At 18.6% G+C, this 22646-nt stretch overlaps 8 protein-coding genes across 8 annotated transcripts; 2 read left to right on the forward strand and 6 right to left on the reverse strand.

The window, feature by feature from the left end:
• Window positions 1-220: 220 nt before the first annotated feature.
• Window positions 221-1150, reverse strand: SRAE_1000182800 (CAP domain-containing protein; the record flags this gene model as incomplete). The annotated part of the gene is made up of 2 exons (XM_024648831.1): window positions 221-691; window positions 731-1150. The coding sequence occupies 2 exons, from the start codon at window positions 1148-1150 to the stop codon at window positions 221-223; spliced, it is 891 nt and encodes a 296-aa protein (XP_024502769.1).
• A 3170-nt stretch (window positions 1151-4320) lies between these two features.
• Window positions 4321-5093, reverse strand: SRAE_1000182910 (CAP domain-containing protein; the record flags this gene model as incomplete). The annotated part of the gene is made up of 2 exons (XM_024648832.1): window positions 4321-4800; window positions 4842-5093. Coding segments are annotated over 2 exons (732 nt in total), but the record flags the coding sequence as incomplete, so codon positions are not given.
• Window positions 5094-8303: 3210 nt separating this feature from the next.
• SRAE_1000182900 (CAP domain-containing protein) lies at window positions 8304-9223 on the reverse strand (the record flags this gene model as incomplete). The annotated part of the gene is made up of 2 exons (XM_024648833.1): window positions 8304-8762; window positions 8804-9223. 2 exons carry the CDS (start codon window positions 9221-9223, stop codon window positions 8304-8306), a joined length of 879 nt encoding a protein of 292 aa, XP_024502770.1.
• Window positions 9224-9881: 658 nt separating this feature from the next.
• Window positions 9882-10236, forward strand: SRAE_1000183000 (Hypothetical protein; the record flags this gene model as incomplete). Its single annotated transcript, XM_024648834.1, has 2 exons — window positions 9882-10128; window positions 10181-10236. The coding sequence occupies 2 exons, from the start codon at window positions 9882-9884 to the stop codon at window positions 10234-10236; spliced, it is 303 nt and encodes a 100-aa protein (XP_024502771.1).
• A 2025-nt stretch (window positions 10237-12261) lies between these two features.
• Window positions 12262-12835, reverse strand: SRAE_1000183100 (CAP domain-containing protein; the record flags this gene model as incomplete). Its single annotated transcript, XM_024648835.1, has 2 exons — window positions 12262-12705; window positions 12746-12835. The coding sequence occupies 2 exons, from the start codon at window positions 12833-12835 to the stop codon at window positions 12262-12264; spliced, it is 534 nt and encodes a 177-aa protein (XP_024502772.1).
• Window positions 12836-12854: 19 nt separating this feature from the next.
• On the reverse strand, window positions 12855-13183 carry SRAE_1000183200 (Hypothetical protein; the record flags this gene model as incomplete). The annotated part of the gene is made up of 2 exons (XM_024648836.1): window positions 12855-12858; window positions 12900-13183. The coding sequence occupies 2 exons, from the start codon at window positions 13181-13183 to the stop codon at window positions 12855-12857; spliced, it is 288 nt and encodes a 95-aa protein (XP_024502773.1).
• Window positions 13184-15233: 2050 nt separating this feature from the next.
• Window positions 15234-16146, reverse strand: SRAE_1000183300 (CAP domain-containing protein; the record flags this gene model as incomplete). Its single annotated transcript, XM_024648837.1, has 2 exons — window positions 15234-15680; window positions 15721-16146. The coding sequence occupies 2 exons, from the start codon at window positions 16144-16146 to the stop codon at window positions 15234-15236; spliced, it is 873 nt and encodes a 290-aa protein (XP_024502774.1).
• Window positions 16147-17347: 1201 nt separating this feature from the next.
• On the forward strand, window positions 17348-19772 carry SRAE_1000183400 (Nanchung; the record flags this gene model as incomplete). Its single annotated transcript, XM_024648838.1, has 6 exons — window positions 17348-17509; window positions 17552-17843; window positions 17880-18879; window positions 18925-19106; window positions 19155-19621; window positions 19662-19772. 6 exons carry the CDS (start codon window positions 17348-17350, stop codon window positions 19770-19772), a joined length of 2214 nt encoding a protein of 737 aa, XP_024502775.1.
• Between the last annotated feature and the right edge of the window lie 2874 nt (window positions 19773-22646).

Below are 22646 nucleotides of genomic sequence, written 5' to 3' on the forward strand. Positions count from 1 at the left end.
TATTGTAAAAGTAAATATTTTAAAATGGTTGTTTAGGTTATATAGTAATTTTTTAATACAATAAAAAATAATTTAACAAAAAACCATATAGATAATTATCATTGAATACTAATTTATTACAAATTCTTTTGTAATTATCTTTGAAAAAAATAAAAATTTAACAATTAAATCATTTTAACAATAATATAATAATTTTGTATCAAAAATTCATTAATTAGCTTCATTCATTACTTGTAATAATAGTTGGTGCTGGTAACTTTCCATACTTCTTAATAAATGTTGACTTGACTGGAAAAACATTTTTTTTGTAGTCTTTATCATCTTTAACTTTAGACGAAAATGTTAAAAATACATGAATGTTGTAATCTTCTTTTGCAAAACCAATTCCAATATATTTTACTTTTTTCCAAATTAATTGTATAGCTGGATCTAATTTAGATTGATAAACATTTTTTTTCCAGTCATAATATGCCAATAATTTTTCATATAATGCACTGATAATTAAATGAGAATATGAATCTGGCAGTGCCATATATATGCAACCAAATTTAGTTTCTTTAACACAAATAGAATTTTTTTGAGTTTTTAAAAAATTTTTTGCTTCTTCCTTAGCATAATTATTATATTTTGAATGATAAGAAACAGGGGGTACTCCATGTAGTTTTCTATAAAAATTTATTTCTTTCAACACCTAATTAAAAATATATCTTAGTTTTTTTTTTTAACTTACTCTACTTCTAAAATCTGAATTAGTAATTTTATTATAACAATCACCACAATCACCCCATACTTTTTCTCTAAATTTTTCTACAAAAGGATTTATTTCATAAAAATGTCCTGCTCTTTTTTCTCCAATTATATATTTATTTTTCATTTTTTTAAATTTATTTTTATATCCTCCATCTGGTGTAGATTTGCTCTTAATTTTTTTATAATCGTCGTATATTTTATCTTGATATAATAATGCTTTTGTTTCATTATAAAATAAATAACCATTGCATACATATACTCTCTTTAACTCAGCTGTGTAATAGGTTAAAGCAGTAAGATCCACTAATTCCTCTAGAGTTGGTTCTTTAGATATAGTTGAGGATATTAATAATATAATAAAAATTGATACGTGTAATAAAAATTTTAATAAATATTTCATTTTTAAAAATATTTTATGTCAAAAAGAATATTATTTGTACCTTTTTATAAATAATTTTATGCCTGTACTTTAATAGAAGAAAAAAAATAAATATTAAAATTAACTTTTTAAACAATTTTTAATTATTTAATTTTTATGAATAAAATTAAAATCATTTTAATATAAATATTAATCACTATACTAATTAGCTAATTTTGATATTTTAATATTTTGCTAATTTTATTATAGAAAATTAGATTTTTCTACTTTAATAAATTAGAAATTTATTTTAATTTTTTATATAATAATGTTAATGTAAATTTAATAAAATAGCAATATTAAAATAAAAATTGTTTTATTTAAAAATAGTTGCAGTTTAATAATAATGAATAATTTTTTAAATTTTAATATTACACAAAAAAAAAATTTTATTTATATGGTATGCGTTGCAATTTTTAAAACAATAAGTTCTGAATTTGAATTATGCAAAAACTTTTTCTAATAGCAAGAAATATATCCTTAAAACAAACTTTTAAATGTTGAACTCTGTTACCTAAAATCTGTTATGCGATTTTTTAATTTTTTTTAAAAATATAAACTGTTTTTTAAGACAGATTTATTATTTTAATATACAATAAGTATTTCTATGATAAAAAAATTATGATCAGCTATACAAATTTACGTTTTCTTCATTCTAACTTTGACAAAATACTTCAATTACTAGAATTAATAATTAAGATATGATTCTATTTATATTAGAAAAAATGAAACGATAGAATCTTTTTAAATATCAATTAAAAAATTCAATGCAAAGTTAGTTATGTATCATTAATTATAGCACTAGTTGATAGTATTAAAGAAAGATTTAATTTAAGTGATTTGTGTTTTGATTAATAATTTAAAAACTTAAAATTTTATAATTCTTATTAATTTTACTTTATAATGAATATTTTGCAAAATCGGTTTTTTTTTTTTTTTAATTCTTTTTTGTATTATTTTCTTTTCTTATTATATTTTTATTATTCTTTTGATAATTTTTAATAAATATTTATAATTTTATTTGATAAGAGATGAAAATTTTATAAAATTAAAAAAAAAGCATTTAAATGTTGAAATAAGTGTGATGATGATCTAATATTTTGTATAAAATTATTTTTATTAATTAGTAGTTATTTATTTACCTAATTGTATTTAAGTTTAAAAAAATATAATATATTAATGATTATTGTAAAACTATTTATTGAATATAAACTTTCTATAATTTTTTTAAAATTCATAATTGATAAAACTAATAATTTAATAGTTTTGCAAGTTTTTTGATATAAATGGATGTTTTTGATTTTCAAACATATCGAATTTATATAAGATTTCAGTACTTTCAATTATATTTATTTCTAATTGGTAAAACATTATACTTATAACTTGAATAAGATTTTAATTTGATGAAAATGATAAGACAAAATAAACAATATCTTTTTCTTTAGTTATACCAATACCAATATATTTTGCTTTTCTCCAAATTAATTGTACCAAATGTAAATGTTTTCTTTTTAAATATTTCTTTTCCATCTATAACTAAGAAGTACATCATCATATAATGTTTAAATAAAAAAAAATAAATGTTTTTTATATTTTAAGTAATGCAACTATAATTATCTTTAAGCTTACATTTTGATCTCCTTTTGTTTTCAGATATTTATCTGCTTCTTTTTTACGCAATTTTATCATGGGATTCAGCATTATGAAGTTCTTTTGAGTAATGTAATTTTCTATATTCGTTTAATTCTTCTGAAGACTAAATAAATTAATTTAATAGTTTTTACCTAAATTTAAGTCTTTTTTTGATTTCTTTAAAATTATTTTTTTAATAAAAGTTATATTTACAATCATTTAATACATATGAATGAATTTTAATATTTTATAAATTTTAAAGAAAATACATACCAGCACTATATTCTTTAATTAAAATTTTATTTTGAAGATTATTTATGTTAAATTTTTTATTTCCTCCTGTTGGTTGGTACAGATTTTTTGTCATCTGTTGTATTGAACTACAAATTACGTTAATAATCTATTGTAAAAATTTTATTAGAAAAAATAAAACCATTACATTCAAGAACAGTTTCAGAATCAAGCCTATAGTATTTAATTCAAAAGTGATTTTAGGAAAAGCTTCTAAATTGTTTTTTTTTTTACTTTTTATTGAATTTGTTTTTACATTTTCAAAATATATTTTACCTATTAAAAATATATTAAAAAGTAATATACATGAAAAAATATTAAAAAAAAAACATTTTTCATTTTTTTTTAACAAATCTTAAAATTTTATAAAATATATTTTAATTTGTCTTTTAAAAACTTTTTTTTTGGATTAAAATTTTTCTTACTTAAAATTTTATATGCTATTTTTTAATTTATTGATCAAAAAAATAAATATATTTTTGAAAAATTATTTCTTGTATATATTTATTTAGCTAAACTATCAAGATGAATTGGAAAAATGATTGGTTCAGGGATGGTTGAATCATAATTGCAAAGTTAATCGAACTAAGAGGATTCACAAATAATTATTTTAAACATAAAATTTCAAAAATTTGTTCAATATTATTTTACAAATGATATTTATTTTATTTGTGATATTTGTCATTAGATTATATAGATATGCCCTTATAAGATATAAAAACATCAGTAGTTATTGTAATGATCAGTTTTGATCAATGTTATGAAATAAAATGCTATCTTTTAAATATCTTCTTATTTAACTCATACTTTGCACATAAAAACAATAATTAATACATGATTTCAATTTAAAATTTTTTTGCAACTGTTAACTATGAAAAATTCAATATTTTGTACTTTTATTTCAATTCTTTTTTTAAAAAATTTACATTTAAAATAGATTTTGTTTAGGCCAAAAAATTTAACTACTTTTACTTTCTATTGTATTAAACTTTGTATATTTAAATATCTAATTTATGAAATATATAATTAAATTATTGTAACAGTAAATATTTTAAAATGTTTGTTTAAGTTTTTAAGTTATATACTAATTTTTTAATACAATAAAAAGTAATTTACCAAAAAACCTTAAAAATTATTATCATTGAAAAATGATTTATTACAAATTCCTCTGTAATTGTCTTTTAATAAAATTAAATATCTAACAATTTTATCACTTTAAAAAGATAAAATTATTCTGCCTTAGAATTCATTGTAAATTTACTTTTTTTAGGTAATTTTCCATACAGTTTTATATATTTTCTCATGATTGGACGAACATTTTTTTTGTAGTCTTTATCATTTTTAACTTTAGATGAAAATGTTAAAAACATATGAAGATGGTATTGTTTTTGAGCTAAACCAATTCCAATATATTTTACTTTTTTCCAAATTAATTGTATTGCTGGATCTAATTTTGATTTATAAACATTCTTTTCCCAATCATAAAGAGCTAATAATTTTTCATATAATGTACTGATAACTAAATGAGCTTGAGAATCTGGCAGTGCCATATAAACGCACTTAAATTTAGTTTGTTTATCACAGCTAGAACTTTTACCAGTCTTTAAAAACTTTTTAACTTCATCTTTAGCATAGTTATTATATTTTGAATGATAAGAAACTTTAGGTACACCATGTAGTTTTCTATAATAGTTTATTTCTTCCAACACCTAATTAAAAATATAAATTTTACATTTTTTTCTAAACTTACTCTCTTTCTAAAAATTGTAGTAAAAATTTCATGATAACAAGAGCGACAATCACCCCATACTTTTTCTCCAAATTTTTCTACAAAAGGATTTATTTCATAAAAATGTCCTGCTCTTCTTTCTCCAATTATATATTTATTTTTCAATTTTTTCAATTTATTTTTATATCCTCCATCTGGTGTAGATTTGCTCTTAATTTTTTTATAATCGTCGTATATTTTATCTTGATAAAATAATGCTTTTGTTTCATTGTAAAATAAATAATNAATTCTTCTAGAGTTGGTTCTTTAGATATAATTGAAGATATTAATAATGTAATAAAAATTAATTCGAGTAAAAAAAATTTTAAAAAATATTTCATTTTTAAAATATTTTATGTCAAAAAAAAATCATTTAAACCTTTTTATAATTAATTTTTATGCCTGTACTTTAAAAGTTTAAAAAAAATAAATATTTAAATTAACTTATTAAATAATTTTTAATTATTAAACTTTTATGAATAATATTAAAATCATTTTAATATAAATATTTTTTAGAAAAGTAATTAGGTAATTTTAATATTTTTCTAATTTTATCATAGAAAATCAAACTTTTCCATCTCATAAAATTAAATTTATAAATTTTTCAAGTTAAATAAGATTTCTTATATTTTAAAAAATTAAAAATTTATTTAAATAATTTTTGTAATAATGTTATTTTAATTTAAAAAAATAGCAATATTTGGATAAAAATTTTTTTCTAAAAATAGTTATTAATGTGTTAAATTTGAATGTTACACAAAAAAAATAAATGTATGTGATATACGATGTAATTTTTTAAAACATTAATTTCTGAATTTAAATTATGAAAACACTACTCCTAATAGTTAGAAATATATTTTTTAAAACACACTTTTAAATGTTAAACTTTGTTATCAAAAATCATATATGCGATTTTTAATATCTTTTTAACATATAAATTGTTTATATGAAAGTGATTTATTATTTTAATATACAATAAGTGTTTTTTTGATAAAAAAAATATGATTTACTATACAGATTTACGTTTTCTTCATTCTTTTTTTAACCATGTTCTCTAACTTTGACACAATACTTCAATTACTATGATCAATAATATAGATAATATTACATTAAAGATGAAAAAAATAACGATAGAATCTTCTAAATATCTTTTTTATGATCCAATACAAGGTTAGCTATTTATTATGATACAAATATATATTTTATGTACTTTTATTTTTATCTCTAGTTGATAATAGTAAAGAAAGATTTGATTAAAGTGAATTGTGTTTTGATTAATGATTTAAAAATGCATAACTTCTAAATTTTCATTAATTTTACTTTACAATGAATATTTTAACGGAATCTATTATCTTTCTTTTAAATTGTTTTATTTTCTTACTATATTTCTTTTGTCTTTTTGATATTATTTAATAAATATTTATAATTTTATTTGAGGAGAAATAAATATTTTATAAAATTAAAAAACAAAATTATTTATATTTTGAAATAAGTGTAATGGAAATCTAATGCGTTACATGAAATTTTTTTTTAAATTAATTATTATTTCATTACCAAATTATATTTTAGTTTAAAAAAATAAAATATATTAATGTTTATTGTAAAACTATTTATTGAATATAAAATTTCTATAATTTTTTTAAAACTCATAATTGATAAAATTAATAATTTTGCAGTTTGATTGATATTGGAGAATGTCTTTGATTTTAAAACATATTAAATTCAAATAAGACTTCGGTACTTTAAAATATATTTATTTTTAATTGGTAAAACATTATACTTGTAACTTGAATAAGATTTTACTTTAGATGTGAATGTCATAACAAAATAAACAAAATTTTTATCTCCAGCCATATCAATACCAATATATTTTGCTTTTCTCCAAATTAACTGTACCAAATGAATATGTTCTCTTTTTAAATATTTCTTTCCCTTTTATAACTAAGAAGTACCTCATCATATAATGTTTGAATGAAAAAAGTAATAAATGTTTTATATAATATAGAAGTATTACAACCATAATTATTCTTAAGATCAAATTTTTAATCTCTTTTTGTTTTTTTATATATTTATCTGCTTCATTTTTATGTATTTTTATCAAGATGGTCATCATTATAAAATTTATTTGCGTAATGTTATTTTGTATTTGTTTAATTCTTCCAAAAATTTAATAAAATTTAAATTAATAGTTTTTATCTAAACATACATTTTTTAAAATTATTTAAAATTATTTTTTGAATAAAAGTTATAATCACAACCATTTCATACATATGAATGAATTTTATTACTAAATGGATTCTTATGAAAATACATACCAGTACTTTATTCTTTAATTAAAAATTTATTTTGAACATTATTTATGTCAAATCTTTTATTTTCTCCTATTGGTTGGTACAGATTCTTTGTCATCTGTTGTATTGGACCACCAATAACGATAATAATAAATTGTAAAAATTTTATTAGAAAAAATATAACCATTACATTCAAGTATTGTTTCAGAACCAAGCCTATAGTATTTAATTCAAAAGTGATTTTAGGAAAAGCTTCTAAATTGTTTTTTTTTTTACTTTTTATTGAATTTGTTTTAACATTTTCAGAAGTTATTTTACATATTAAAATTAAAATAAAAAGTAATATACATGCAAAAATATTAAAAAAATATGTTTCATTTTTTTAACAAATCTTAAAATTTTACAATTTGTACAATACTTATTAATATGTCTTCTAAAAACTTTTTTTTAGATTATAATTTTTGTTACTCAAAATTTCAAATGCTATTTTAATAACTTATTAGTCCAGAAAATAAATATATCTTAAAAAACCATTTCTAGTATATATTTATCTATCTAAAATATCAAGATGAGAATTGGAAAAATGAATGATTTAAGCATGGTTGAATCAAAATTGCAAAGTTAAATGAATTAAATAGATTCATAAAAAATTATATTAAACATAAAATTTCAAAAATTTGTTCAATATTATTTTAGTAATGATATTTATCATTTTATCTAGTACAAATTTTTATCAAAAATTTTTTTGCAACTGTTAACACAGAAAAAGTCATAATTTTGTACTTATATTTCAATTTTTTTTTAAAAATTTACATTGAAAAAATGACTTTTTTTTTATTCAAAATTTTTACTATTTTTATTTTTTATTGTATTAAACTTTGTATATTTAAATATATAATTTAAGAAATATATAATTTAATTATTGTAAAAGTAAATATTTTAAAATGGTTGTTTATGCTATATACTAACTTTTTAATACATAAAAAAGTAATTTACCAAAAAACCATATAAATTATTATCATTGAATAATAATTTATTACAAATTCTTCTGTAATTGTCTTTTGATAAAATTAAATATTTAACGATATTATCATTTTTATATTAATAAAATTTTTTTGTATTAAAAATTCATTTATTAGTTTCATTTTTCCATTCAATATGAAATTGGTTTTAATAAAGTTCCATACTTTTTAATATATTTTTTCATGACTGGACGGACGTTTTTTTTGTAGTCTTTATCATTTTTAACTTTAGATGAAAATGTTAAAAATATATGAACATGGTCATCTTCTTGTGCAAAACCAATTCCAATATACTTTACTTTTTTCCAAATTAATTGTATTGCCGTTTCTAAATTTGATTTATAAAGATTGTTTTTCCAGTCATAATATGCCAATAATTTTTCATATAATGCACTGATAGCTAAATGAGCATAATAATTTGACAGTTCCAAATAAACGCAACCAAATTTAGTTTTTGTAACACAACTAGAATTTTTATGAGTTTTTAAAAACTTTTTTGCCTCTTCTTTAGCATAATTATTATATTTTGAATGATAAGAAACAGGAGGTACACCATGTAGTTTTCTATAAAAGTTTAGTTCCTTCAACACCTAATTAAAAATATATATTTTACTTTTTTTTCTAAACTTACTCTACTTCTAAATTCTGAATTTGTAATATTACTAAAACATTCATCACAATCACCCCATACATGTCCTTTATATCTTTCACTAAAAGGATTTATTTCATAAAAAAATCCTTCATTTTTTTCTGCAATTATATATTTATTTTTCATTTTTTTAATTTTATTTTTTGTTCCTCCTAGTGGTTTAAAATTGCTATTAACTTTTCTATAATTATTCGTTATTAACTCATGATATAATAATGCTTTTGTTTCATTGTAAAATAAATAATTATTACATACATATACTCTCTTTAAATCAGCTGTGTAATAGGTTAAAGTAATACGTTTTATATACTTTTTTAGGTCTGGTTTTTTAGATTTAGTTGAGGATATTAATAATATAATAAAAATTGATACATTAAATAAAACTTTTAATAAGTATTTCATTTTTAAAATATCCTATGACAAAAAAGAATTTATTTAAGCATTTTTATAATTAATTTTATGCTTGTACTTTAAAAGTATAAAAAATTATATTCCTAAATTTATTTAAATTAACTTTTTTAATGATTTTTGATTTTTAAACTTTTATGAATAAAAATTAAAATTATTTTAATATAGATATTTTTCATAATATTAATTAGATAATTTTGATATTTTTCTAGTTATATCTTAGAAAATCAAATTTTTCTATCTATTTTGTCAAGATAAATAAGACTTCTTATAATTTAAAAAATTATAGATTTATATAAATTATTTATTTAATAATGTTAATTTAATAAAATAGCAATATTTACATGATAATTATTTCATTAAAAAATAGTTGCAGTTTAATAATAATTATTAATTTGTTTAATTTTTTATTATACAAAAAAATAAAAGTATATAGTATGAGTTGTGATTTTAAATAACATTTATTTCTGAATTTGAATTGTGGAAACATTATTTCTAATAGTAAGAAATATGACTCTTAAAAATTACTTTTAAATGTTAAATTTTCTTATGAAAAATCATGCATACAATCATTATTAATTTTTGAAATAAAACTGTTTTCTAAAAAAGGTTTTTTTTAATATACAATAAATGTTTCTATAATAAAAAAAATATGATCTCTCATACAAATTTACGTTTTCTTCATTCTAACTTTTTTCAACCATGTCCTCTAACTTTGACAAAATCTTTCAATTACAATGATTATTCAATAAATAGTGGTGAAATAAAAATATGTTCTTCTGGTATTATATTGTCAAAATCAAATACAATGATTAATAATTTTAATAATGTTACATTAAAGATGGAAAAAAATGAAGCGATAGAATCTTCTAAATATCAATTTTTAGATCCAATGCAAGGTTAGTTAATTATTATAATACAAATAATTATTTTATGTACTTTTATTTATAGCATTTGTTGATAGTATTAAAGAAGGATTTGATTTAAGTGAATTGTGTTTTGATTAATATTTCAAAAAGTCAAAATTTCATAATTCTTATTGATTTTACTTTACAATGAATATTTTTACGGAATCTATTATCTTTCTTTTTTTCTAATTCTTTTTCTTTTGTATTTTTTATTTTCATACTATGTGTTCTTTTGATATTTTTTAATAAATATTTATAAATTTTTTTGAAAGAAAATAAAAATTTTATAAAAAATAAAAAAAATCAGATATTCATGGTGCCATATAACAATGGATGGAATAAAATTCTTTAACATTTATATGAAATTATTTTTTTTTTATCACTTTACAATTAAACTTGTAAAATATTATTCAAACATTTGAAATATTAAGTGAATTTTAAGCATTAAATATTTTTGTTATGTCAATAAACAATTTTTAATTAAATGATTTATTTATTTATTATTAATTTTTTTATGTTAATTTTATATTTTAAAAAATTATTTTGAATATTTTCATGAAGTATTATATTAAAACATTTCTATTGTGATATTTAATTTTCTTTTTTCTAATTCTTTTAATAATAGCGAATTATTCATAATTTTTGATAAATTTATCTTTTATGTTTAATTTTTGCATAGTTTTTATATTTTTTAATTTGATTTTTTTTCTGTTAAATTAAAGAAAAAAATGTTAAAAAATTTTTCAAGATATAATATTAATAAAAATACTAAAAAATAAATGCATATATATTTTGAAATGCGTGGGATGTAGATCTTTTATGGGATCACTTTTAGAGTCACTGGCTTAATGAATTAATAAAAATTTAAAAAAATAATGTATTTAAAAAATTTTAAACAATTTAATTCAATATTTAGTAAATGCAACATTTGATAATTGATAATAAGAAAAAGAAAATTTAAAAAAGTTTTAACAAAAATTTTTTATTATATTCAAATTTAAAAAAAATTTTGCATAAATAACCAAATTTATCATAAAAAATATTAAAAGCAAATTTTAAAATAAAATTAAAAAAGTTGATAGTAGATTTTTTAATAAAGTTGTTATTGAAAAATTTATTTTAATATTATTTACTTTTTATTTTTTTGTTTATTTATTATATTAGTTAAAAAATCATACATATATTAAAAATTTAATTTTGCAAAAAAATTTAGTACTTCAGTGAGTTTAAAATTAAGTTTTTGTAAGTGCTAGTTCAATGTAAATTTTGTCTTCAATACGTTCTACGCAAGTCAACTTAATTCTCTTATTTGGTAATATTACTTAAATTACTTGTGCTTGATCTTGAACGTCATTAAATTCGACTTTAAGATTATTTGTGGATGTATTTAAGTTAACATCGCTTGAACCACTGTTAATGGATTCATCGTTCTCAATTATTTTTCTCTTTCTTCCTTTGACATCTTTCTCAAAAGTTAAACATTTTGCTTCTTTGTTATGGTCCATTTCAGTGCTAGATGAAAAAGTTAATTGGTGGTTAGAATTGTGTTTTTTTTTGAGAAGTACATACTGAAAAATGTTTTCTGGTTGTAGCAGATCGTTTTATCATTAATTGATTACAATGTTGAAATATACGCTATGTTTTAGATTTTTTTTCTAAAAATTTGCTTTTAAATTTTTAATATGATAATTTTGGTTATTTGTGAAAAAAATTTTTTTTTTATAAATTTGAATATAATAAAAAATTTTGTTGAAACCTTTTTTTAAACTTTTTTTACTTTTATCAATTATCAAATGTTGCATTTACTATATATTTAGTTAAATTGTTTAAAACTTTTCAAATACTTTATTTATTTTAATATTTTTAATTTCAGTACGTCAGTGACTCTAAAAGAGATCCTCTTTTAAGTTGTATGAAATTTTTTTTTAATAAGTAGTTATACCTATCTCTAATTGTATTTAAGTTTAAAAAAATAAAATATATTAATGTTTATTGTAAAACTTTTTATTGAATACAAACTTTCCAAAATTTCTTTTAAATATATAAATGATAAAAATAATAATTTAATAGTTTTACAATTTTATTGATATTGGATGATATCTTTGATTTTCAAACATATTGAGTTCATATAAGATTTCTGTACTTTAAAATATATTTATTTCTAATTGGTAAAACATTATATTTGTAACCTGAATGAGTTTTTACTTTAGAAGAAAATGCTAAGACTAAATAAACACAATCTTTTTCTTTAGCTATACCAATACCAATATATTTTGCTTTTCTCCAAATTAATTGTACCAAATGTAAATGTTTTCTTTTTAAATATTTCTTTTTCCATCTATAAGTAAGAAGTAACTCATCATATAATGTTTGAATAAAGAATGTAATAAATGTTTTATATAATTTAGAAGTAACACAACCATAATCATCTTTTAGTTTACATGTTTGATCTCCTTTTGTTTTTATATATCTATCTGCTTCTTTTTGCGCAATTTTATCAAGAGATTCAGAAGTATAAAGTTTATTTGCGTAATGTAATTTTCTATATTCGTTTAATTCTTCCAAAGACTAAAAAAAAATTATTTTAATACTTTTTATCTAAACTTACTCTTTTTTTAAATTCTTTAAAGTTATTTTTTGAAGCACAATCGTGATCACATGATCCCCATATACGATCGTGAATAAATTTACTAAACATATTTATGTTATAAAAACTTTCATCTATAAATTGACCAATTAAATATTTATGTCTAAATTCTAACATTGGTATATATTTTTTTCCTTCTTTTGGTCTATAATTAGGATTTATTGTTCCATTTTTTTTAGAATATAAGTATAAATGATACTGTTTTGCATAATTTTCTTTAAAAAAGTAAAAATTATTGCATTCATAGACAAATTTTGTTCCAATTCTATAAACATAAACTGGATATGGATCAGTTTCAGAAACACTTGCGATTTCTTTTTCTTTTCCAAAATAATCTTCACACTGTGAAAGTGTAATTAAAAATAATAAATTCCATAAAATACTCAATAAATGTTTCATTTTTTAAATAGTTAGATAAAATTAAAGTAGATTTCTGCGCTTTTATATAAAAATTTATGTTTATCTTACACAAAAGTATAATTTAAATAATTTATCTTTCAATTTTTGCAAATCAAGAATCACAACAATTAGTAAATTATTAATTGTCATATAAATAAATGATGTTATTTTTAGCAATTGTTGCAAATTAATGTTTTTAAATAGTACTTGTGATATTGTGCTCATTTTTCAGTAATGTAGACATTTTTGATTCATAAATTTAAATTTTAAGAATTTTTTTTATTACTAAGTTTTACTTAATTTTTTTATATATATAAAAATGACAACTTATTTAAATTTTTTTCATAATGTTTATTAAATATATTAAAATTACCATTAATGTAAAAAGTTTGTTAATCATTTAATTTAAAATACTACAAGTAAATGATTAAGATATAAGTAATTTTAAATGAAATTTGTTTTTAGTTCAAATTAAAAAGCCACCATTTATTGTAGTAATTAATATTTTTTTATTTTAAGTTATGTTATACAAATTTAATAGATAATTTTTGATATTTATTACAAAAAAAAATGATTTATAATCAAAAATTTATGCTTCTTTAATTATATTTTTTAATTAACTTCATTACAATTGATTAGCTGTTTCTGCGTACCATGATTATCTAGTTTACATGAATTAAATAAAGTTATTTCCTTCTGGTACAAAAAAAATCCTAATTGAATATAAAAAATCTTGAAGAAAATAACGTCACATTTATAAAAAAAAGAAGTAAATTAACAGGATTTAATGATCATATAAAAGGTTAATTAATTATTATTAAAAAAAAATTTTTTTTGCTTACTTTTATCCATAGTACCTGTTGGTATCATTTACAAAAAATTATTATTTAAACAAGCTTTTTTACAATTAACATAAAAAAAAATTTATAATTTTGTGCTTTTACCCTAATTTTTGTTTTATAATAAAGTTAATAAAAAACTTTTTTCTACATTTTGAGAATAAAATGATAGCTGTGTTTTATATATTGAGTCAATTGTATTCTAAAATTTAAAAATTGGTTTTTTAATCAATTTTTATTTTGACATTAATTTTCAAACTATATTTTGTATAATATTTAATTTGATAAAAGTTATAATTATTGTAAACATAAATTTATGTCTTAATTTTATATGATAAAGTGTTATTATTTTATCTCAAAGCAATTATTTACAAATGATAAATTATTATTCTAAAAAATATTGTAGGTGGAGTCAAATATTTGCGGAAGTATGAGAAAAATTAAAAATTATTAAAAAGATAAACAAAAGTTTAAAATTTAAAACTTTTATGTTTATAATTTGGTGATATAAAAATATCATGCTTTTTTGGTATTGTTAAGTACAACCTGGTGCTTCTTTTATTGTTAACTAACTAAAAAAAAGTTCTATATACTTTTTGTGGGAAATTTTTACAGATGTATTTCCAGTTAATACTTGTTGGTGCTTCATAATGTAGTTTTTAATTAAAAATATATTTATTTAAATAATAATTTATCAGAAAGCAATAATAAACAAATTAATGTAAATGAAATTATTTAATTATAAGTTATCTCATTCCACCTTGAGCTATATTCTTTTTGTTAAGCTTTCTCTATCTTGTTATTACCATCATTTTATTCTCCTTTTTTTCATTTTTTTTTTCAAAATATTACACCAGAATGATCACGTCATCTTGTTATTCTTAACAAATTGATGGTTGTTTTGGATATTTTTAATCTCATTTACAATATCATAGAGTCAAAGATATTTATGTATTTCATTAAACATAGTAATAATCTTTTTTACTTTTTAAAAGAGATATTATATATAAATTAAATGTCATTTTTAGAGGAAAAAAGTACTGATAACTATTACAATTATTTATTTTAAATGGGAATTTGTTATGACTTTTTTTACAATAATTAATTGATAAAACCAGTGATTTAGTAAATTCTTTTTTTTTACCAAAAAAAGTTCATTCACTACTGTTAAAGTATTCCACTTTTTTTAATTATTTACCCGAAGATTCATGTCATTCTTTAAAACTTCCATACTCCAAAATATATTTTTTCAAAACTGGTGAAACATTTTTTTTATAATTTTTATCATTTTTTACTTTGGATGAAAAAGTTAAGAAGATACAGGTAACAGAATTTAATTCTGAAATATGAATACCAATATTACGTGCTTTTTTCCAAATCAATTGAATTGGATGTAATAAAAAATGTTTAAAAGAATTTTCTTTCCAGTTATAATACCAAAGTAAGTTATTATATAATTTTGTAACTCCAAGATGAGCCTGATCAGTTTCTGAAAATAACTGAATACAACCATATGCAGTAGTGTTATGACAAATGTCGTAATTGTTTTTCTCAAAATACTCATATGATATCTTTTTAGCCAATTTACTATATTTTTTATCAAGAGAAAGTTTATCAGCACCATGTAATTTTCTATAACTATTTAGTTCTTTTAAAATCTGAATATTAATATTTAATTATATTCTTCCTATAACTTACTCTATATTCTAAATCCGATTTGTTGAGTTTTTTAAAACAATTGGGACTACAATCTCCCCATACATGTTTTCTATATTTCTCGCTAAATGGATTTATCTCTGTAAGATATTTACCATCATATTCTCCAATTAAATATTTATATTTAAAATCATCTATTTTTTTTCCTTTACTTCTTTCATTTGGTTGACAAGAATCTTTTGTTTCAATTGTTTTTTTTAATAAACATTGTTGATATTCTTTTGCATTACTTTCATTATAAAATAAAAAGTTATTACATACACAAACTGTTTTTAAATTAACTGTATAATAACTAATTTTCTTGAAATCATTTAATAAAGTATTTTTAGTTTCCAAAGATGTTATTTTATTAACCAATAACAAACATAAAAATATTAAATACAATAAATTTTTAGAAAAATATTTCATTTTTAAAAATATCTTATAAAACACACTGATTCTATATAGCTTTTTATTTAATAATTTACTTATTTGTTCACTAAAAGTATAATCAAATGAACTCTTAGCAATTATTAAAATCACTTTTTTAATATTTATTGGAATAACTGTATTTGTATAAAAATTATTATGATTCAATATAAATTAATAATTAAAATTTACACTTTTTTTTATTCTTATTTCTTTTTTCTATATTAATTAAAGTTAATAAAATTTCTTAGTTTCAATGGTTATACTTTTGATATAAGTAAAATAATTTATGGTTCAGATAAAGATTTATTTTAAAATAAAAAAAAAGGAAATAGGAAAATTTGTCTAAAAGTCAATTTTTGAATTTAATGCAAAATTAGATAATTATCATGATACCAAAAACTATTTTTACTCTTTTATTTATACTACTTATTAATCTTATAAAAAAAGATTTTGATTTAATCTATATCCATTGATGACTAAAATTAAAAAAAAAACATTAATTGGTATTTCTGCATTAATTTTGTTTGATGATGAATACATAAAAAAAAGCCTATTGTCTTTTTTTTCCTAAAAAAGTTCATCTTTTTACTTTTATTTTCACCTGTTTTATGCTACCTTTTTTTCATATTATGTCAATTGATATTTCATAATATGAATTAACAAATATTTATGTTTCATTTTCTAGAATAATTAATGAAAATTTTTACAAAAGCATCAAAGAAAGTTAGGCATACATAATACCTAAAGCTATGGATGAGATAAAATATTCCATCATTCAGGTGAAATATCTTGTTCTTGTGTTTCAAAGTGATAAAATTTTTACAACTTGACTTTGTCATTTGAAATATATTTTCTAAATGAGATGATTTAACAATATTTTTTAATGTAATAAAAACAATTCAAAATAGTTGATTTATTTATTGAAACATTTTATTGACAAATTTATATATTAGATAATTATTATCTATAAAATAATATCATGTATACTTCAATTAAAATATTAATTTACAGTATTTTTTATTGTGACATTTTAATATAATAATTATAATTATTTCATTAATCACGATTTCTACATAATTTTTGATAAGTTTATAACTTATATTTAATTTTAGTATACGTGCTAAAAAATATTTTATAGATAAAAATGTTATAATTAATAGTATATCCATATATTTATTTATTTTTTTTTATTTTTAAAATGAATACTGATTATGGTGGAGAATTTAATATTAATGAAAATTATGAAAAAGAAATTTACAAATTTGTAGGAATGAATAATGATGGAGAATTAATAAATTGGATGAGATATTCTTTACAAAGTGGTGATTATTCATTTATTGATGAGTATATTGAAAAAAAAGTAAGTTTTATATTGATAATATTTATATAAAGTTAAATTAAGTTAATAAAATTTATGTATAATGATGGAAAAGGAAAAATAATACATATATCAGAGTTAATTAAAATTCGCCAAATTCAAAGGTTAAATCAAACTAAAAAAATAAAAGAAAAAAATTTTTCCTCAAAAATAGAAAATAAAGATATTAATGAGTTAAATTTTTATGGAAAAAATCAAAATAATGTAAGGAAAGCATTAAAAATGATTGATGGAGGAAAAGGTGATGTTAAACATAGAGAAATTATATGGAAACTTGAGGAACGTGGTTATATTGGTGAGACAATTATTGGTGTTTGTATGTTAAAAAGTTCCCCAATTCATTATTTATTAGCTAAAAGAATTATTAAAAAATTTCCTAAATTGGTAAATGATTTTATGATATCTGAACAATGTTATGGTTTGTCACCCCTTCATCAATCTATTATAAATGGTGATATTGAAATGACTTATTTTTTATTAAAAAATGGAGCTGATTTCAATCAACGTTGTTATGGAGCTTTCTTTTCTACAATTGATCAAAGAGATACAAGATGGGATAATATTAAACATGAGTATGTTGAGATGTCTCTTGACACAAATTATGAGGGAAAATCATATATGGGTGAGTATCCTTTATCATTTGCCTCCAGTACAAATAACTTAGATTGTATAAGATTGTTAAGGGTTTTTAAAGCTGATCCAACAGTAAAAGATTATAATGGTAATACACCAATGCATATGGCTGTAATTCATGAACAATGTGATGCAATAAATTTACTCTATGAACTTGGTGGAAAATTAACAAATAGTAATAAATTAAATCTTACACCATTAACATTATCAGCAAAATTAGGTAAAAAAAGTACTTTTGAAAAAATATTAAATTTAGAAAAATCACTTGTCTGGAGACATGGAAATTTTAATTCATTTTCTTATCCATTAGCAAAGATTGATAGTATAGATCAAGATACAGGAACAATTAATTATGAATCAGCTTTAAGTTTGATTGTCTATGGAAGAGAAGATAAACATTTAAAAATGTTAGATGGTTTATTAGAAGAACTTTTAAAAGCTAAATGGAATTCATTTGGAAAACAAAAATTAATCAAATCTTTTATATTTTATTTTATATATTATTGTTTTTTTGTTGTGGCTTTTATCTCAAGACCAACTATTACTTCATCTGATATCTGTCATAATAGAATGTCAAATAATTTTCAAGTAAGCTTTATTTTTGAAATCTTAGTTTCATTAATGTCATTAATTCAAGTGGTTCTAGAATTAAATGATCTTAAACATTTAGGATATTTACGATGGTGGAATATTTACAAAGCATTTCCAGAAAAATTAATGTACAAATTTTCATTGATATTAGTTTTAATAATGACAAATTTAAGATTTTTATGTTTACTTGGTAAAGATACTACAGGAATAGAAGATTCACTGGGAATAATAAGTGTCATCTTAACAACAATTCATTTTTTATTTTATTGTAGAGCTATCAAATATGTTGGTCCTTTTGTTTTGATTATCTATGATATAATAGCTAAAGATATGATAAGATTTATAATTATCTATAGTATCTTTCTTATAGGATTTTCACAGGCATTTTATATATTATTTACAGGATGTGTTTTTATGGATCAAAAACAAAATAATAAAATACATAATTGTACAAAAGAAAGATATAGAATAGATTCTAATAAAGAAAGAAATAATGAATTTACAAATATAATTTGTAAACCATATGAATCAATTTTACGATTATTTTTTATGACATTAGGTGAATTTACAAAATTATATTCTGAAATAAATAATTGTCCAAATGTATTATTTTCAACCATTGGAAAAATACTATTTTTTATGTTTGAAGTTTTTGTTAGTATTATGTTATTTAATGTATTAATAGCTATGATGACTAGAACATATGAAAATATTGAATCAACAAGTAATGAATATAAAAGACAATTGGCTAAAGTTATCCTAGCGACAGAAGTTTCAATGACATCTAATGAAAGGAAAATAGTTATGTTACATTACTCTAAACCAATTGATACAAATCGAAGAGTAAGAGCTTTTATAATTAATAAAAAGGTAATTTTTTTTTCTTAAATTTAGTAAAATAACTTTTTAGAGTTATCATAAAGAATCTAAATTAAAATATAATTTATATTCTAATAAAATTTTGTTAGATAAAAGATTAAAGAAAATAAAAAAAGAAAAAGAAAATATACTTGAATTATAATAAAAAAATAATTGTTGATTTTTCAAAAATTTGAATATCTGCGAATAGTTTACTTTTTTTTATTTTTTTTTAAATAAAGTGTTACATATAAATAATATTTAATTATTTATGTTATAAAATATATTATTTATTTGTGTTTAATGATATGGATCATTTGATTTTAAATTGATAAAAAATGATATCTTGATATATTTACAAATTTATGTTTATATATTTTTTTAACAATTTTTAAAATATGTATAAATTATTTATTAAAATTCAAATATTGTCTGGTAATCTAGTATAAATTTGACAACAATTTTATACATATTTACGATAACCTATATCATAAAATTTTTTACTAACAATGTTACAATTAGCTATAGTTGCTTATTTGGTTTTTGAAATTCAACGCCTTTACAATTTACCAGTTGGAGAATGCAATACCAGTTCATTATCTAATGGATTAAAATCTGCCCAATCTAATATGGAACCTGCAGCCAAAACAGCTGTACCTGCTGAGTAAATTAGAATTATTTTTTAACAACAAATTTTTTTTTTTGTGAATATTTAAAAAAAAAATAAAGTTAAAGAATTTTTTTTTATATGTTTAACTATTTTTTAAAAGTATTATTTAAATAATAAAAGTTATTCATATATATTTATAATAAGTAAAGTATTTAAAAAATAATACTTTTTTGAATATTTAAATAATAATATTAAAATTTTTCTTTTTAAATTATGCAAATTTAATTTTTTTTTTATAAAATTAAATAATATCTATTAATATAGTAACTGTAATATTAAATTTAGACCAAGTAAAACTTTAAAATTAAGCAAACATTAAACTTTTCTTAAATTAAAGATTTTGACAAGTTTATAAAATGACCATTTTTCAATTTTTTTTCATCTATATATAGTTTACTCCAGATTGTACTCTGCTCCTAGATTTCCTTACTTTACTCCATATTCTTCTAAAGTGTCGTAGTAACCTTCAATTATTTACCACATAATTATTTGTGTTTTAAACAAATAAATTGCTTTTCATAAAATTCTTACTATTTATTTATAGTAATCCAGTTTAAAAAAAAATGCTATTTAAAAATTATAATAAAAATAGCAACATATATTACTATAATTTAACTTTTTTTTTAACAAAATAATCTTAATAAATTTCATTAACTATTATTTTCAAGAATAAAATTATAGTATAAAATTGTCATTATTACAATAGCACAAAGTAATGATATAAAAAAGTATAATTTTATTTACCAATAAGTGGCAATTAAATTTAAAATTTTTAAATAAAAATTGTTGGATTAATTTTAAAGTTGTAAAATTTGATTAAAATATATATAAAGAAATTTAGGTATTATCTAATAAAGTAATTTTAACATGAAATTAAAATTTAACATATATAAAGTTTATGTATATTTTTATATACAGTAAATAAAATATTGTTAAAGTTATAACAAACTTTTGGAAAAAAAATATTACATATGAATTATACTAAAAAATAATTTTACTTAAAATTATTGTTTTAAAAGTTTTAGATAAAATCAATTTAAGTAAGCTAATCTTTATTAGAATAGTTTTAAAAAATGAAACCTTTGTGATGTTGGTATTTAATAAGTAAAAAATTCATTTTTTTAATATTTTTTTTATATCATTATTGTTGTTTTATGAATTTTATTCATGTGGAAAATTAAGTCAACTATAATTAAATTTTGAACACCTGACAACTATATTTACCACTTAATTTGTTATAATTATATAAAAAAAAAACTTTTTCAAAAACTAATAAAGTATTTAAGACAATATTAAAATATCTCTACCATTTAAATTTTTTTTTATTTCAAATTATTCTTAAGTAAATATATTTCATCAACATACTTGCAAATCACGAATTTTATAGAAACAAAAAGTAATACTTCTTACTATACAAAAATAATATTTTATAAAAATAATACAGAAAAAAAGTACTACTTCATCAACTATTTAAATAATGCAAAAATATTAAAATAATCATGAGCCATAAAATGATTAAAAATAATGATATAAAAATTAATCACAACTTTTGTTAAAACTTGCAATAAAAATATTCTTTATGTATAAATAACAATTTGTCAACTATCATATATGTAGATAATATTTTCATATATAAAAGTCATCATTATTTTTAATAAAATAATATAGTAAATAAATAAATTAAACAACAAAAATGTTGAATTATTTTTTACTATGAAAAAATAATTGGAAATTAATTTGATAAATTAAATGAAATTATTATGTAATTTCTTTTTTAATTAAATTTTTATAAGAGTTTTTAAATTCTTTAAAAAGACTATATCTTAACCTCTATCATAATGAGTGTCATTTTTTTAAATTTATGTAGACAGAGATTGATAAACGACCTAATTGTTGTAATGAAAGTTTTATTACAAATACATAAATAAAATCTTATATTTCTAGACTAATTTTAATCATACTAGCATTTATGAAAACTTTATCTATTTTAGTTCTAATAATTAATGATGGTGTTCAGCAAGTTTTAAATTAAATTTTAAAACAAATATATCTATAAAAAATAATTCTCAATAAAATAGTGGTTTTTGATAGAAAAAAATAATTTAATCTTAGTCTTTCAACTTTGTTGTATATTAAATTTTTATACAATAAACATTTTTTAAATTTTAATCTTATACAATATCAATAGGATTTTGTATACTATTAAAATAACATTTTTATAAATGTTTAGTATTATATTGGTTAAATTTTCAAGTATAAAAACATTTTTACAATCTACATTTAGACACGACCTGATATGTGGTTAAATTTTAACGGGGATTCTAGCTAATTTAAGTTATTTTTATGTATAAAAAAAGATTCTGCAAA

The sequence above is a fragment of the Strongyloides ratti genome, assembly GCF_001040885.1.
Source record: "Strongyloides ratti genome assembly S_ratti_ED321, chromosome : 1".
In the NCBI taxonomy this organism is placed as follows: domain Eukaryota; kingdom Metazoa; phylum Nematoda; class Chromadorea; order Rhabditida; family Strongyloididae; genus Strongyloides; species Strongyloides ratti.